The sequence below is a fragment of the Pyricularia grisea genome (genome assembly GCF_004355905.1).
Source record: "Pyricularia grisea strain NI907 chromosome Unknown Pyricularia_grisea_NI907_Scaffold_4, whole genome shotgun sequence".
Classification (NCBI taxonomy): Eukaryota; Fungi; Ascomycota; class Sordariomycetes; order Magnaporthales; family Pyriculariaceae; genus Pyricularia; species Pyricularia grisea.
In genome coordinates this window covers 2,871,147-2,884,259 of record NW_022156718.1, presented here as the reverse complement: position 1 = coordinate 2,884,259, position 13,113 = coordinate 2,871,147, and the positions used below count along the sequence as shown (strand labels likewise).

The following is a 13,113-nucleotide window of genomic DNA, read 5'->3' as shown; positions in this document are numbered from 1 at the left end:
AAAAAAAAAAAAAAAAAAAACTAAAATCAAAACACACCGAATCACCGAATAATCAGTCCTCTGGCTGCCTACTCTCCACGGTCACCGACTCCAGAGAAGGCTCATTTATCAAGACCTCAAACTGCAGCGGTGAATTCATCTCCAGCGTGCTAAACATTCCCTCCAATCGATGAACCCGACTCCTGCTGCGGGTGCGTTGCCTGCGGCGTTGGGCTCCAGTGCTGCCAGGTGGTGCGTTGGCCGATCGAGAGCGCGAAGGACACTGACTTCTGCGCGTGTTGTGCTGCTGCTGGATAATGCTCACATGACGCTGTTTCAATGGGGATTGCCGCCGGTCCCGTGCCGCGATTGAACTGTTGCGAGAAACAGGGCCGACGGGTGAGTTTGATCTGTTTCGGCGACGTCCCCTTAGAGTAGACTCGCAAGAGGGTTCGTGGTGTAGTGGCCTCATCACTGGTAGGTGGCTCCGAACCCGTTTGCGGCCCCTCTGTGGCTCTGATGGTGAGAGACAGAGGGGGTTGTCTCGGCCAGGCTCTTTGGAGCTAGACCAAGCTGGGACGGTGGTATTCATGATTGACTATGATATCGAGAGACAATCCCTAGGTGGATAACAAAAAGAATAGGATGGAGTTTGTTGGTAGTATTGGCTGGGATCAATTATGGTCCAACTGTCCCCTTTAAAAAAAACAATCGCTCCTTGTCTCATTACCATCATTGACGGTCGGCCATCTCAAAACAAACGCAAAGAAATTTTTAGCAAAAAGGGCGATGGCGAGAGAGCCGAATCCGGGTCTTATTGAGGCTGCGTAAGCGCGCCCTTTTGCAACAAGAACAAAAGACTGGGCAGATTAGAAAGCAATGGGATGGCCTGACCCCGCTGCCTAAGGGCGGCTTGCATGCCGCAACCCGAAGCTGAGAGCTATCGACAGCATGACAATAGGTACTCTGATATCGGATTATCTACGTAGCATGGGCTCATATTTAGTCCTGGAACTAAAGCTAGGTAGGTTGCCTTGGCTGCTAGTACGGCTAGGCAGACGATCGACCACCAAAGGCAACAAAGAAACAAAAAACGGACGCGTGCTAACATAAAGCAAAAAGAAAGAAAAAAAAAAATAGGGGGCATTAAAACCACTCATCTCCATCCGAACCATCGTTCCAAAAAGACTCAACTAATGGTTGCCTTGATTGATGACGAAGCTATTTACCTAGGTAGGTGTAGATGTAATCGAGATCCTGCGCATCACGAGATGCATCCATCCATCGCACAGGTACCGGCATGATGTGGACTGGCTATTACTACTAGAACTGGTCTAGATCCAATATGGATATTCTACTGTATAGGAGAAAGTTTAAAAAAAAAAATAGTGGATGCCCATCCTCTGTGGAAGCCGGGGTTAGCTCCACCTTTTGGCAGGGATTTGGCTGGTCCAGAAGCTTTCTATGGTAGCTTGGAGTTACTCCAAAATATTTTTTGCTCGTCTTTCCGAAGCTGCACTGCACGTGTTGCGTGACGATCTAGACTAATCTTTTTGGAGTCAAACTCGGACCACGTGCTTACTGCTTGGTACCTACATACATCGTAAAATATTACAATCCCTAAAAAAAAAAAAAATGTCAGCCACCACAAGTCTATCAAGGCAAGCACTCGCCCGTGCCTGGAAACAAGTGGTGCCTGTGCGCCCCACGGCATTTCGCACATCCTTCCTCGCCAGGCACAACGGCGCCAGCCATGTCTGCGCCTACTCTACCGAAGCTCCCCCTCCGCCGCTGCTGGCCCAGCTCAAGGGCGACCTCAAGGGTGCCATGAGGGCCAAGGACGCGCCGCGCCTGGCCGTGCTCCGCTCCGTGCTGGCCGCGACGCTCAACGCGAGCAAGACGGGCACGCCCATCACCACCGACGCCGCCCTCGTCGCGCTCCTGCGCAAGACGGCCCGATCGTACCAGGAGGCCGCCGATGGGTTCCACGCCGCCAACCGCCCGGACCTGGCCGAGAAGGAGGAGGCCCAGATCAAGATCCTCGACGAGTATTCGGCCAAGAGCGGCATCGAGACTGTTGGCGAGGAGGCACTCAGGGCCATTGTCCGGACAGCCATTGACGGCTTGCCGGCTGACAAGAGCAAGAATGTTGGCGAGGTCATGAAGACAGTGCTCCGTCCCGATGGCCCTCTGGCTGGCAAGGATTTTGAGAAGGCCGAGGTTGCGAGGATCGTCAAGGAGGAAGCAAGTAAATGAGATGGAGATCGGTGAAGCACGCCGCGCTCGTTCCTACAACTGATACCACCCACCCACGCCAAACGAAAACTCGGCGGATGTACTATACTGTATAAAAATTTACATCTCTTCCCAAGACCTTTGTGGAGGCAAAGAGATTTTTTGCGACGAGTCAACCCCTCCCGCCTCGGAAGAAAATAATACTTAAAGCAGGGTTTCTTTGCAGATGCCCACAGACCATAATACACGACACTACAAGTGGCACCTCATTTGTGAATGCATATCATGAAACAAAGCAGGAGAAAGACCTGACTGAGGGTAAATTTCAGCCCTTGGTCTAACCATACATGGGTGAAAGCAAGAGATCGCTGCATTAACTAGTAGAAAATTAAGAAAACGAATGGTGTACAATGACGCCGTGGAAGTATAGAGTGAGGCTTCCAACCATTGCTGCAATAGTTTTCTCCTGGCAAGGCCACCCCGCCTGGAGGACACTGGGTTTTGGCAGCTAACTCTATCCCGAACTCAGAGTCTGATAGCGCCCTCGCGGGATCCCCGGATAAGATCCTGTATGTCACTGTGATCAGCAAAGGTATGTGCGCAGTGGTTGTAACCTGACGCGAAAGATTGACTTACCATAACCCTCTCCAACAGCCTTGCCCAGCGCAGTGCAGCAAAGACACAACTCAGAATGGAGATGAGTCCGATGAAGCATAGCACAAGTACAAAGCCAAGAATATTACCGCCACGATTCCTATGCCGGCCTTGACTCGAGCCAGGAATCTCTTTGACGCCCTCGCAGGAAAACCCGTAGCTGGTCTCAAGACCATCATCCCCTTCGGCCCAGGCCAGGCATTGCTTGATCTCGCCGTCATCTGTAATGTCGATCAGAGGCAGCGCATCGTCGGGTGAGCAGGTACCGCCGATGAACCGGGCCAATTTCGGGCGCGAACCGTTGTCACAAGCGCCCGGTTGCCCGATGCGGAGTTCGCGACCGGCCGGCAGGCGCTGGCAGGTGTCGGGGGACGGATGCAGGAAAGTCGGCGCCGTCGGGCCGTGTTTGGAATTCCAGCAGCTGTTGTGCGACACTGAAGCCTTCTTGGCCAGCGATAACGGCACCGGCTCCTTCTTTTCCGGTTCGAGCTCTTTCGGTTTATCGGGCAGCTGCGAAGGGTCGCAGAAAAAGGCCACGCCGCGGACCTTTTGCATGTCGTCCTCCCCAACGACCCTCAGCTCGTTCCAGGTCGAGAAGCAGCTGCGGCGGCCAATCTCCGAGTCCAAAAGCTCAATCAACCCGTTCTCCGCCGTGACTTTCCTACCCGCGCATTTGGGGTCGGCAAAGAGGGCGAGCTTTGCTCGGGTCCCGTTGGCGCAGGTCGCTGGGCTGAGCACCTGCAGGCCTAAGCCTGGAGTCGCCAGGCAGTGAACGTCCGGCTCCATGGACCACTTCTTGTGGCCGCCCGCCCGACGGCCGTTACACGCCGGGAAGAGATGACCGACTAGAACTCCATTCTGTGCATTTGTCGCTCCTTGGTTGGTCTCGGTCGCCACGGCGCTGTGGGCTATCGCTAGCGTGGTGAGGATCGCTAATGACCACATTTCTTCTCTCTTTCTATTTTTTTTTTCCTTTATTTGTTCAAGTTTGTGTTGATCGGCGAATTATCTTTCTCCTCTCTTTTTACGGAAAAAAATAAAAATGAAAGAGAAGGATAGAAAAGCCCTGTAATAAATATGAAATTCGGCCTTTTGGATAGCCTTACCAGGCAGCAATAAAGTGGTGGATGGCAGTGATCCTTCGGCCCTCTTTTACAAGCATAGCAAAACAGGGCAAGAGATCCAATTGGTTAAGCTTATATAAAAAAAATCCCCAGTGTCCACCCCTTCCAGCTGGGTGCTGGGCTTACGTATGGTCCAGGGGCCTGGCTTTTTTGTCTTTTTTGTCTATTTCTTTTTCTGTTAGGCGAATTAGGTCAGGCTGGCCCATACCGTCTTAGTTCAGCATTCGATAGTCGGTTTTCTATTCTCGCTTTGAAACTCGCCAGGATCGGCATGGGTTCAGTGCCTTTCCCCCTGGAACCGCCAAGGAAAAGACATAAGCATAGTCACAAAAGCGAAACAGAGCTAAACAACCACCGGGCTACTCCGCGGTGAAATTATTTAATCATCAGAGCCCAGCGAAAGAGAAAAGAGAAAGAAAGAAAAACCTATCTATACCACTGCCCGTGTGTACAGTAGGTAGACTAACCCCCCGGATCATCTATACCGATTGTCTGCCAGGTTTGGACTTTTACCGGCTTTACGGCTTTGGAGGCCACTGGTTCGAGATGTACTGTAGCCAGTCAGCGTCTTAGCACCTTGCTTTCTCGCTGACTCTGCGACAAGACAATCACAGACCAGCAAACAGTGCCTGTCGGTCGGTATGCCGTGCTGAAAGAACTCCATGCGCCAAGACCCGTTGTAGACTCAATGTCTCTCGGCGATTATGCTCAGACTCTGAGCTACGACTAGACCTAGACCTAAGTCTAGAATGTGTCTAGTGCTGGGCTTGGAGGAGGGCAAGAAGGGTAACGTTGGAGCCACATTGCATTTTTGTGGCTGTTTGTCCAGAACATGGCAATTTCAAAACGGTTTTGCGATCACCGCATCATGATTCTTTCGAAATCGGCGAGGACCGTTATGATAAGCTAGGATATGGCCGTCGAACGACGCCTCTATGGCCCAGCTTCCCAAGGACTCTCCGAACGCCAGAAAAAGGGTACAACGATATTTTTAGAAATTAGTATTCTTGTGGTTGTTAAATAAATTCCCCTCTCCACACGAGTTCTTGAGGCTAGGAGATGCATCAAAATCCACTTGAGACGCAAGCAATTTAACTAGCTAGGTCTTACAAGCACGCAGTTTTCAGGTACGCGTCACAACAACAATTTGCTTAGATTTTCTTCTTCGGCGGTTTGCCACTCCTTCCTTAGTCTTTCATGCCTTTGTCGTGAAGAACTTTCACCCCCTTACCACAATGCTCTCTTGGCTGTCTCTTCATTTGCACATGTTTTTCACCGGGGTTTTCTGCCAATACAAACATATCTAGAACGGCGTTCTCGGTCAGAAGAGGTTTTGGGACATCGGTCAAAAAAAAAAAAAAAAAAAAAAAAAAAAAAAAAAACTAGTGAGAATGATGTAATCTTCAGACTTACAGTCGGAAATAAGCCTAAGGTACAGAGCCGCAATGGGGAGCCGCAGTCAGTTATACTTGAAAGGTGGACGTCAAAAAAGCTTGATTCTCTTTGAGCACGCGCGAGACGTTACCTTGTACGCCGGATTTTCGGCTTCATTCCGAGCCTGTGCCACAAGCAGGTGGATATCCTTCAGTGACATCCCCAGACCCTGTGCGAAGGGGTAAGTCGCCAGGGACGCCAAGAGCTTGTGCACATTGTCTCGGTTAGCGGCCCCTATGCTGCGCTCCCTGGCGTCTGGTAAGGGTACCAAAAAAAGTTGGGGTTCGGTCAGTTTTATTCTTGACAACTCAGCTTTTTTCTGGAGATTCCGGAGAACCCCTTCTTTTGTGTGTGTGTGTGTGTGTGTGTGTGTGTGTGTGTGTGTGTGTGTGTGTGTGTGTGTGTGTGCACTGACTATTAGACCAGGCGCTCATCGGTAGTGGCATATCTCTCGCCTCCACGTCAACAAATCCCGCGCCCATCATTAGCGTAGCCAGCTGACTTGCCGCGTCTGGATCCTTGTAGGGGCTCTGGCTCTGCCGGTACTTTTCCGACCATTGGCTGAGGGCGTGGTCTGCTCAAGGTGTGGCTTTGTAGATTAGTAGACGTTCTCCACGGCTAGAAAAGATTGTATCTGTATCCCATGTTTATCATCTTGGGAAATGTATTTCCTTTGTCTGGTGTGAAAACGAAACTCACATTCGGTCAAAGTCCCATTGTCAGACTGCGAGACGAAACTCATTTCAACCATCTGGCACCAGCCTCCTGGTACCAGTACTCGATAAATATCTTCCATATACCCTTCCCACCTGTCTGCGTGGATCCCACCAGCAACCATTCGACTGTGGACGAGGTCAAACGAGTCTGAAGCAAATGTGAATCTGTGGTGCCCAGTCAGTTTCTGTTCATGCAGATAGGATCGAGGTAGTTATTGGGACATATTCTCACGGCCCATTCAAGTCGTCAACCTGCAGATTCAAGTTCCTGGGGAGCGTTTCGGGGATCATCATCGGGTTGATGTCCACTCCGACGACCTTGCTTTTCGGTCAGTTGGAGCCAGAATTACAAGTGTGGCCTATGAGGTCGTGTGGGCACAATATATGAAAGATATTAGGGAAGGTAGATAAGACAAGACATGATTGTTTTTTCCCCCAACATACCTCGCAGTTGGGATGTTGATCCGCTACCTCGATCGCCCAAGAACCTGTCCCAAAGCCACAGTCAAGGATCCTTTTTGGTCTTCGTATTGGTGGAAATATTAATCTCCTGTCGAAGAGCATGGTGAAGACTTGATGCATTATATAAAGGCGTTCCACTTCATCCTAGATATTTGACCAGCCAACCAAGGGATCAGTCAATACATTATCTCCCTATATGTGGGTGTGTCCCTCGAAAGTAACAGCAGGATCCCAAAGATACTTACCTCGTCAACGGGTCCAAAATAAGCACCATTCTCAATGGCATACCGCTGATAAACTCGGCCATGAAGATACATAGTCTCTAGGAATTCATCGCTGAGCTCGACAGTCTGGAGGTCACTTATCAAGGGGTAAGTTGGTCTTGCTTGAACATCAAGCTAGCCCTATGTCTGCTGGTATCTGGTGAAGAAGGGACTTGGGAGATATAACATACTCCTCCATTCTCACTTCTCTGAAGAAAGCTAGCCACGTGTGTCTAGACCTCAGCTGTAGGATGGTCAACTGAAGTTGTGCTTTGTGTTTATGTGGTAAAACTCCATGGGATAGAGGGTGACAGTCTTTCGAGAACTCAAGCGCAGAAAACTGGTAGGTTGAACAGAAATGCTGCAATAGAGGAAAAGGGGGGAGAGGGATCAGGTTTGACAAGTGCCGAGCTCTGTCTCCGCTGTGTTCTCCCTCGTGCAGAATACAATCTGGACCCAGTCTGTCGGGTGTCCCGGTAATCTGGGTGGGCACAGCCACTTTTTTTTGAAAAATGATTGGGCTTTAAACATTCGAGATAGATATTTCATGCAGGAAGGCGAGGCACTATACTGTTGTCCCTCATTAGCGAGCCCCCCTTTCTCCGGCAAGGCTCCTGGGGTTTAAAAAGGCAAGTATATGGGATGTCCATCAGTCCGTCCCTTCCCTTCCCTTCCCTCTCTTCTTCCACACTGACGTGATTAATACCTAAGGTACCTACCTACCTAATGGATCGACAACGGGAAGGGCACGAGATCAACATTACAGCATAATACAACCTCAACTGAGCTGCTCAAAGTATAGAAGTGGAATGACAGACGCCCAGCTCGCACCACCACGGCATGGGCATCAGACTGCAGCCTACCTAATTAGGCTATTGAAGCGAATGCCCTGCTTTTCTGGCTCCCGTTGCCAGCGAGACAAAGAATAAAAAAAAAATATAATAGGTTCCCCCCTCGAGGGTGGCGCACAAGTTGCGGCAGGCAAGCGGGCTCCAAGGTGTGGATACTCGTCATTCTGTCGGGCCAGCCAAGTATTTACTAAATCTGCAGTTACCCATGGCACGGCGCGCATGCGGCTGCGAGTACAACCACACACACACACACACACACACACACACATTACCAATATGGATATAACCGCTACCCGTGGAGCTGACAGAAACTGTGGGTTGCTAGTCAGGGGTAACTATAACTTGCTGTCAAAGAAGAAGAGAATACAAGGAAAAATAAAAAAATAAAAAGATACAAACTCGGCTATGGGCAACCACTCAATACCAAACGGGCTCGTGACCTTTTGTTTTGTTTTGAATGACAACAAGACTGCCACAGAAAGGAAAAAAAAACAAGCTGGCGTAATGCAGCATAAATATTTTCGGTGGCTAACAGACTCTTGCGTCGTCTTGCATGCTGCGCTACCACCGACACTGCATCTGGCCCCCGAACCACATTTATACCTCGCAAGCACGGCCAAGGTTACCTTTCCTAAAGTCCACCAAGGAAATAGGACCATACGCTATGCAGCCATATGTAGGTGGAGTGGATCTTGCGAAAAAGCATTCCATGGGCGAATGGGATTTTGGCGAGAAAAGCGTGCCACAAAGTGGTGATGGATGGTAATTAGCTTATTTACTTGGCGTTGTCGTCTCCTCATACGGCCTGCACAGTATGACCAAATACCCCCCTTTTTGGCTCCGTACTGATAGGGATTTTTGAGGGGAGACATAAACCTTGTAAAGAAAGAAAAGAGGAAAAAAAAAGGAAAAAAAAGAGGGAAAAGAAAGGAAAAAAAAGGATACGTTAGATACGCAGCGTGCAAGAAAAACACCGGAGCCAAAATGTAGGTGATTCATGGAATAAATGATACGATGTCGCACCATTTTTCGAACCCGCCTCTACGGAAGCTTGCATTTTTTAACCCAAGCCATTCCCTCTTTTTATGTCATTGTTTTTTTTTTTTTTTTTTTTTTGGAAAGACAAAAAATTATGATTTGTCGTTACACGCACCAAGAAAAGGAGCCGAAGGGGCGGTACGAGGTTTACGACGAGGGGGAGAGCGGGAACGACCACCCACTCGGGAATCTTTCCTCAACCGAAATCCATGTCCATGGACCCGGATCCCTTTTCATGGCTCAAAAAGTGCCAGTTACGTGGTAATTAGTTCCAGTTGCCAACGAGAGAAAAGCTGACTGCCCCCCACCAACTTAACCCACTCCGCATACTACCATCCATTTACTCTGTATCACTGGGGGAGAAGAAAAAAAGAAAAAGAAAAGTGGAACGGGAAGAACGCCGGCTTGGGGAGGGAGGAGCTCCGGGCCCAGGAACAGAAGCCACCCCCTCTTGATTCCCACCCGTCACTTGTCCTGGTTTGGGAAAGCGGGCGATAGGTTCCTGCACCTCGACCAACTTGTAACGGAGACCTCCCGTGTGAGGAGAAATTCAGCTGGCTATGGTGGACAGGGTAAGAAGCATTAAGTTTGACCAATGTCAGGATGTAGGTTTGTGATTGCATACCTATCCTTGTCTGGATATATATTAAATCTTTAACACAGTTGGTTTGGACATTTTTCCAAGTTGGTGGTTTTCTTTTGAGCAAGGTATATTATCATCTTGATCGGCAGTTTGGTATCCGTATGTATGCAGTTTGGTATGTAGCTAGCTACCTAGGTAAGTAGGTAGGTAGGGACGTGGTTTAAGCAGCTGAATACCTAGGTAGGCAAAGGTAGGTTATTGGTCAGGACACGACACCTATGCAGGCTTTGCCGTCGAAAAAAGAAGAAAAAAAAAGAAAGAAAAAGAGTTGCATGATCAAAGCCACTTCCAGTCCACTTTGCTATTAACACACGTACTCTGTCTGGCTCATATTCACAGATATCAGTACAAGTTTTTCAGATGGCCTCCCTCGAAATGTACTCGAGCAAAAAGCAACCAAGCCTTCCCTGTTAATAACGTCTCCTCCATTAGCACCATGTGAAGACGGGATTCCTAGTTTTCACTGGCTCCAGTCTCTCCACAATGACCTTGCGCCGGCTGCCTTCCATACCCTCGGCCGCCGCGTATCCGAGGTCCCCGTCCATGTCATCGTCGTACTGGTATGAACCAAACGAATCTGCCGACGCCCTCGCGCCGCCAGCAGCACCACTTGCAGAAGGAGCGTAAAGTTGCTGCGCAATACTATTGCTGTTGCGTCGGCTCGCCGCAGTGGCAAACGAGAATCGCCTTTCGTGGTGCGGTGTGTACATGTTCAGACTTCTACCGGGACCCTGAGCGCTTCGCGCGCTGAACAGCGGGGGCCGTTGCTTCGAGGTTCGCCCATTCTCCCGCGTAGGCGAGGCAGGACTAGCCAGTTCCTCTGGTGACGACGTCACCGCTGCACCCGATGCGATGTCATCGCCAACGCCATCGCCAGTGTCACCTTGATTCGTAACCGAAAGCTCGAAACGACCGGGATGTGGCAGATCTGCTGGTGGACTTGCGATGTCAAGTGCATCAATTGTAGCACTGGATGACGCAACGGCTTTGGAAGATGAATTGGCAGCACCTATATCCATCTCCTCCTCCAAGAGCACGTCACCACCAAGAGGGCCCTCGGCATTCAAAGTGCGATGCATCTCGGAACTGGTCGCCCTCATAGGCACGGCAACAGGGACGTCGACCAAGTCGTCCCAGACACAGACCTTGGCGCGTCGCGTAAGCTCGAGCGGACCATGGTCTGCTGTTTTGAGAGTCTCGACCACGTTCCATGCTTGGCCCTTCATCACTGCTATTTGACGTGCAAACATACGCTCCTGGAAATCAGGATCCAATTGGAACACTTCACGAAGCGCCAGTTGCGTTTGCGACCACCAATGTGTCGAAGTCAATAGGGGTAGAAAATGGTCTCGTGTGCGTTGTGAGAAAGGACGACCTATCAGGTCTACGGGCAGGAATAGCCAACCAAAAGGAAAACTGATTTAAATATCAAGACATGTCAGTAGGTATCCAGTGGGGTTGAATATGTACCCCAACGACAAGGCTTTTCTTTACGACATACCTTCTCCATGCATCGGGATGTTTCCACGGCCACGATAGCGAGTTGTCAATAGCTCCAATGGATATTTTGGGATCCGGCGCTGTCGAAGTTGGCCGAGTAGATGCGTTCATTGGCTGCTGTTTCCTATAAGGATATGATGCCCTCGTCTCCGGGGAACCTCTGCGAGACAAGTCCACCGGTCGTGGTGCGTCCTCCGGCTCACGTGGGTTGCTCTCATCCATCTTAAGTTGAACCGGTTCCGAGGTGACCGAAACCGTCTGGGTTTCCCAGTCTACCTTGATCATCCAATTATCAAGGCCTCTGTCAGTATTGCGCATTATGTAGTCGAGGATGACCAGCTTCTCGAGCTCCTCCCTGAACGATTGCTTTAGGGTCTCTGTCCAGACAAAGTTATCGGGTCCTGGTGGCCGAGGACTTGCTCGGCTGCCCCCATTGCTCCCACCGACACCACCTTCATCGTCGCTCTCATCTTCTCCATTAGCAGATGCGCCTCGGGATGGCCTGCAGTTCTCAGCCCATCGCTTCCGCTTGTTGCGATGCGAATCACTTGTTCTGAAACCAGACAGGTACTGATCCGGCCAGGGATGTTCCCGGAGGAAGATGTTAGCATCCTTGAAACCCTTCAAGAACACTTGGAAGCTTCCAGGTTTGGAGGGAAGAGGTTTCCTGTTGCGCGAATGCGCGTAGCGTTCCCAAAACGGATAATGGAATGACTTGGATGCAAGGTGCACGACATCCGTGTAGGGTACCATATGCGTCCGCAGCTGACAGTCGAGCGTGTAGGCGGCTGCTTCACTGACGTACGACAAGTTGGGGATTAGACTGTAATTGTGGAGCGATCTAAGTTAGCATATTTAGAGTTTTGTTAAGCAGTCACAAGTTGCTCTTGAGAGCAAGTCAAAACGACCTACCAGGCACGACCGAAACAACAGGGGAAAAGATTCCGGTGTATCCATTTGTTCCACTTTGGATTGCCAGCCGCGTACGGTTCCTCGTCCTTGGGCTTGAAGACACCAACAACCTTGCCATCAGGATTCCGCGCAAAGTAGCTTCCCGAGCTACCCTGCGAAATCAGGAGTGGATGAACGCCTTGCTCAATCGCAATGCGCACGCTCTCGACGATGGCCTCGAACTCATCCGAGCTCATCGCAGGAGCTCCACCGTGCGCGTTGGGATCTGCAAGCGTCTCGGCTGTAACTGGTCGCACACCTTCGGGCGCCTGAAAGACCGAGTGATGGATCTCGAGCCGTTGGTCTTCCCCGGGCTTCTTGTCCCGATGGCGCTTGAACTTGGAAGCAATCTCGTCAGCCCAGCGCTCGAGGCGGGCATTGATGGCCTTGATATCCACACCAGAGTTCGACCGGCGGTGGGCCCCAAAAGGTCTCCTGCTGCCTCCGTAACCACTATCGCTCTGGAACTTGACGCCATTGCCGGTGCTTCGGCCGGCCTTGGGCGATGTCATGCCACTGTGCGGCCTTGGCTGACCGGTGGGTGCATATCGGGGCGCGGCCGGGTGTTGAAGCGATGCAAAGCTGCGTCCAAGGGGTTCGTCATCTTCCGAATCGCTGAGCTGGTCGGCTTGTGCAAGTCTCTCGTAGCCCGTCGTTGTCGGTCGTGAAGGCGCCATAGTGGCGGGTCGCAAGAGGTATGAACGAATCTAACGGGAAAAATACTGGAATAACTTTTTATGTGGTGAGTTGGCGGCTATGATACAAAGGGCGGCATAGATAGGAGAAGCTCGGTTCGGTAAAGCCTGAGTAGAGCGACTTGGTAGCGGGAATGTGTAGGTGGAGATGGTACCAAGTATGTACACGATAAAAGGAGAGAATAGAAGTCGATCAATAAAAATAAATAGAAACAGAAACTGTGAAAGAACCCCAAAGAACGCCCTCCTCCTTAAGAACAGCTTTTGGGAGAGAGACCGAGGCGCATTATTGTTTTGGAAAATAGCTTGTGTAGGTATGTTAAGGAATGAAGCCTCCAATGTCAATCAAGGTTGGGGTTGGCTGTGGTACCTAGTAACGCGCCAGCAGAGACCGATGGAACCTTCGGACAGTGAGGTCACCAAGGTCCTTCCTTAGGTAGAGTGACTAAACTAAAACAAGGAAAGTTGCGACAAAAGGCCTGGGGAATGCTTAGCCTGTTGGTCAATGTAATAAATAATCAAACACAGAATTCAAAAATTCGTTAGAAAATCTGTAGGGAAAAAAAGT

The 13,113-nt window shown here is 50.3% G+C and overlaps 5 protein-coding genes across 5 annotated transcripts; 1 reads left to right on the top strand and 4 right to left on the bottom strand.

The window, feature by feature from the left end:
• Positions 1–52: 52 nt before the first annotated feature.
• On the bottom strand, positions 53–571 carry PgNI_07564 (uncharacterized protein; the record flags this gene model as incomplete). The annotated part of the gene is made up of 1 exon (XM_031127574.1): positions 53–571. One exon carries the CDS (start codon positions 569–571, stop codon positions 53–55), a length of 519 nt encoding a protein of 172 aa, XP_030980969.1.
• A 1,043-nt stretch (positions 572–1,614) lies between these two features.
• PgNI_07563 (uncharacterized protein) lies at positions 1,615–2,235 on the top strand (the record flags this gene model as incomplete). The annotated part of the gene is made up of 1 exon (XM_031127573.1): positions 1,615–2,235. The coding sequence occupies one exon, from the start codon at positions 1,615–1,617 to the stop codon at positions 2,233–2,235; it is 621 nt and encodes a 206-aa protein (XP_030980708.1).
• Positions 2,236–2,516: 281 nt separating this feature from the next.
• Positions 2,517–3,964, bottom strand: PgNI_07562 (uncharacterized protein). The gene is made up of 2 exons (XM_031127572.1): positions 2,851–3,964; positions 2,517–2,781 (listed from the first exon to the last, which is right to left on the bottom strand). The coding sequence occupies exons 1-2, from the start codon at positions 3,811–3,813 to the stop codon at positions 2,740–2,742; spliced, it is 1,005 nt and encodes a 334-aa protein (XP_030980709.1). The 5' UTR covers positions 3,814–3,964; the 3' UTR covers positions 2,517–2,739.
• Positions 3,965–5,401: 1,437 nt separating this feature from the next.
• PgNI_07561 (uncharacterized protein) lies at positions 5,402–7,002 on the bottom strand (the record flags this gene model as incomplete). The annotated part of the gene is made up of 7 exons (XM_031127571.1): positions 5,402–5,419; positions 5,518–5,681; positions 5,842–6,000; positions 6,126–6,307; positions 6,375–6,460; positions 6,587–6,748; positions 6,850–7,002. Coding segments are annotated over 7 exons (924 nt in total), but the record flags the coding sequence as incomplete, so codon positions are not given.
• Positions 7,003–9,602: 2,600 nt separating this feature from the next.
• On the bottom strand, positions 9,603–12,911 carry PgNI_07560 (uncharacterized protein). The gene is made up of 3 exons (XM_031127570.1): positions 11,812–12,911; positions 10,901–11,722; positions 9,603–10,815 (listed from the first exon to the last, which is right to left on the bottom strand). Exons 1-3 carry the CDS (start codon positions 12,525–12,527, stop codon positions 9,828–9,830), a joined length of 2,526 nt encoding a protein of 841 aa, XP_030981234.1. The 5' UTR covers positions 12,528–12,911; the 3' UTR covers positions 9,603–9,827.
• Positions 12,912–13,113: the final 202 nt, after the last annotated feature.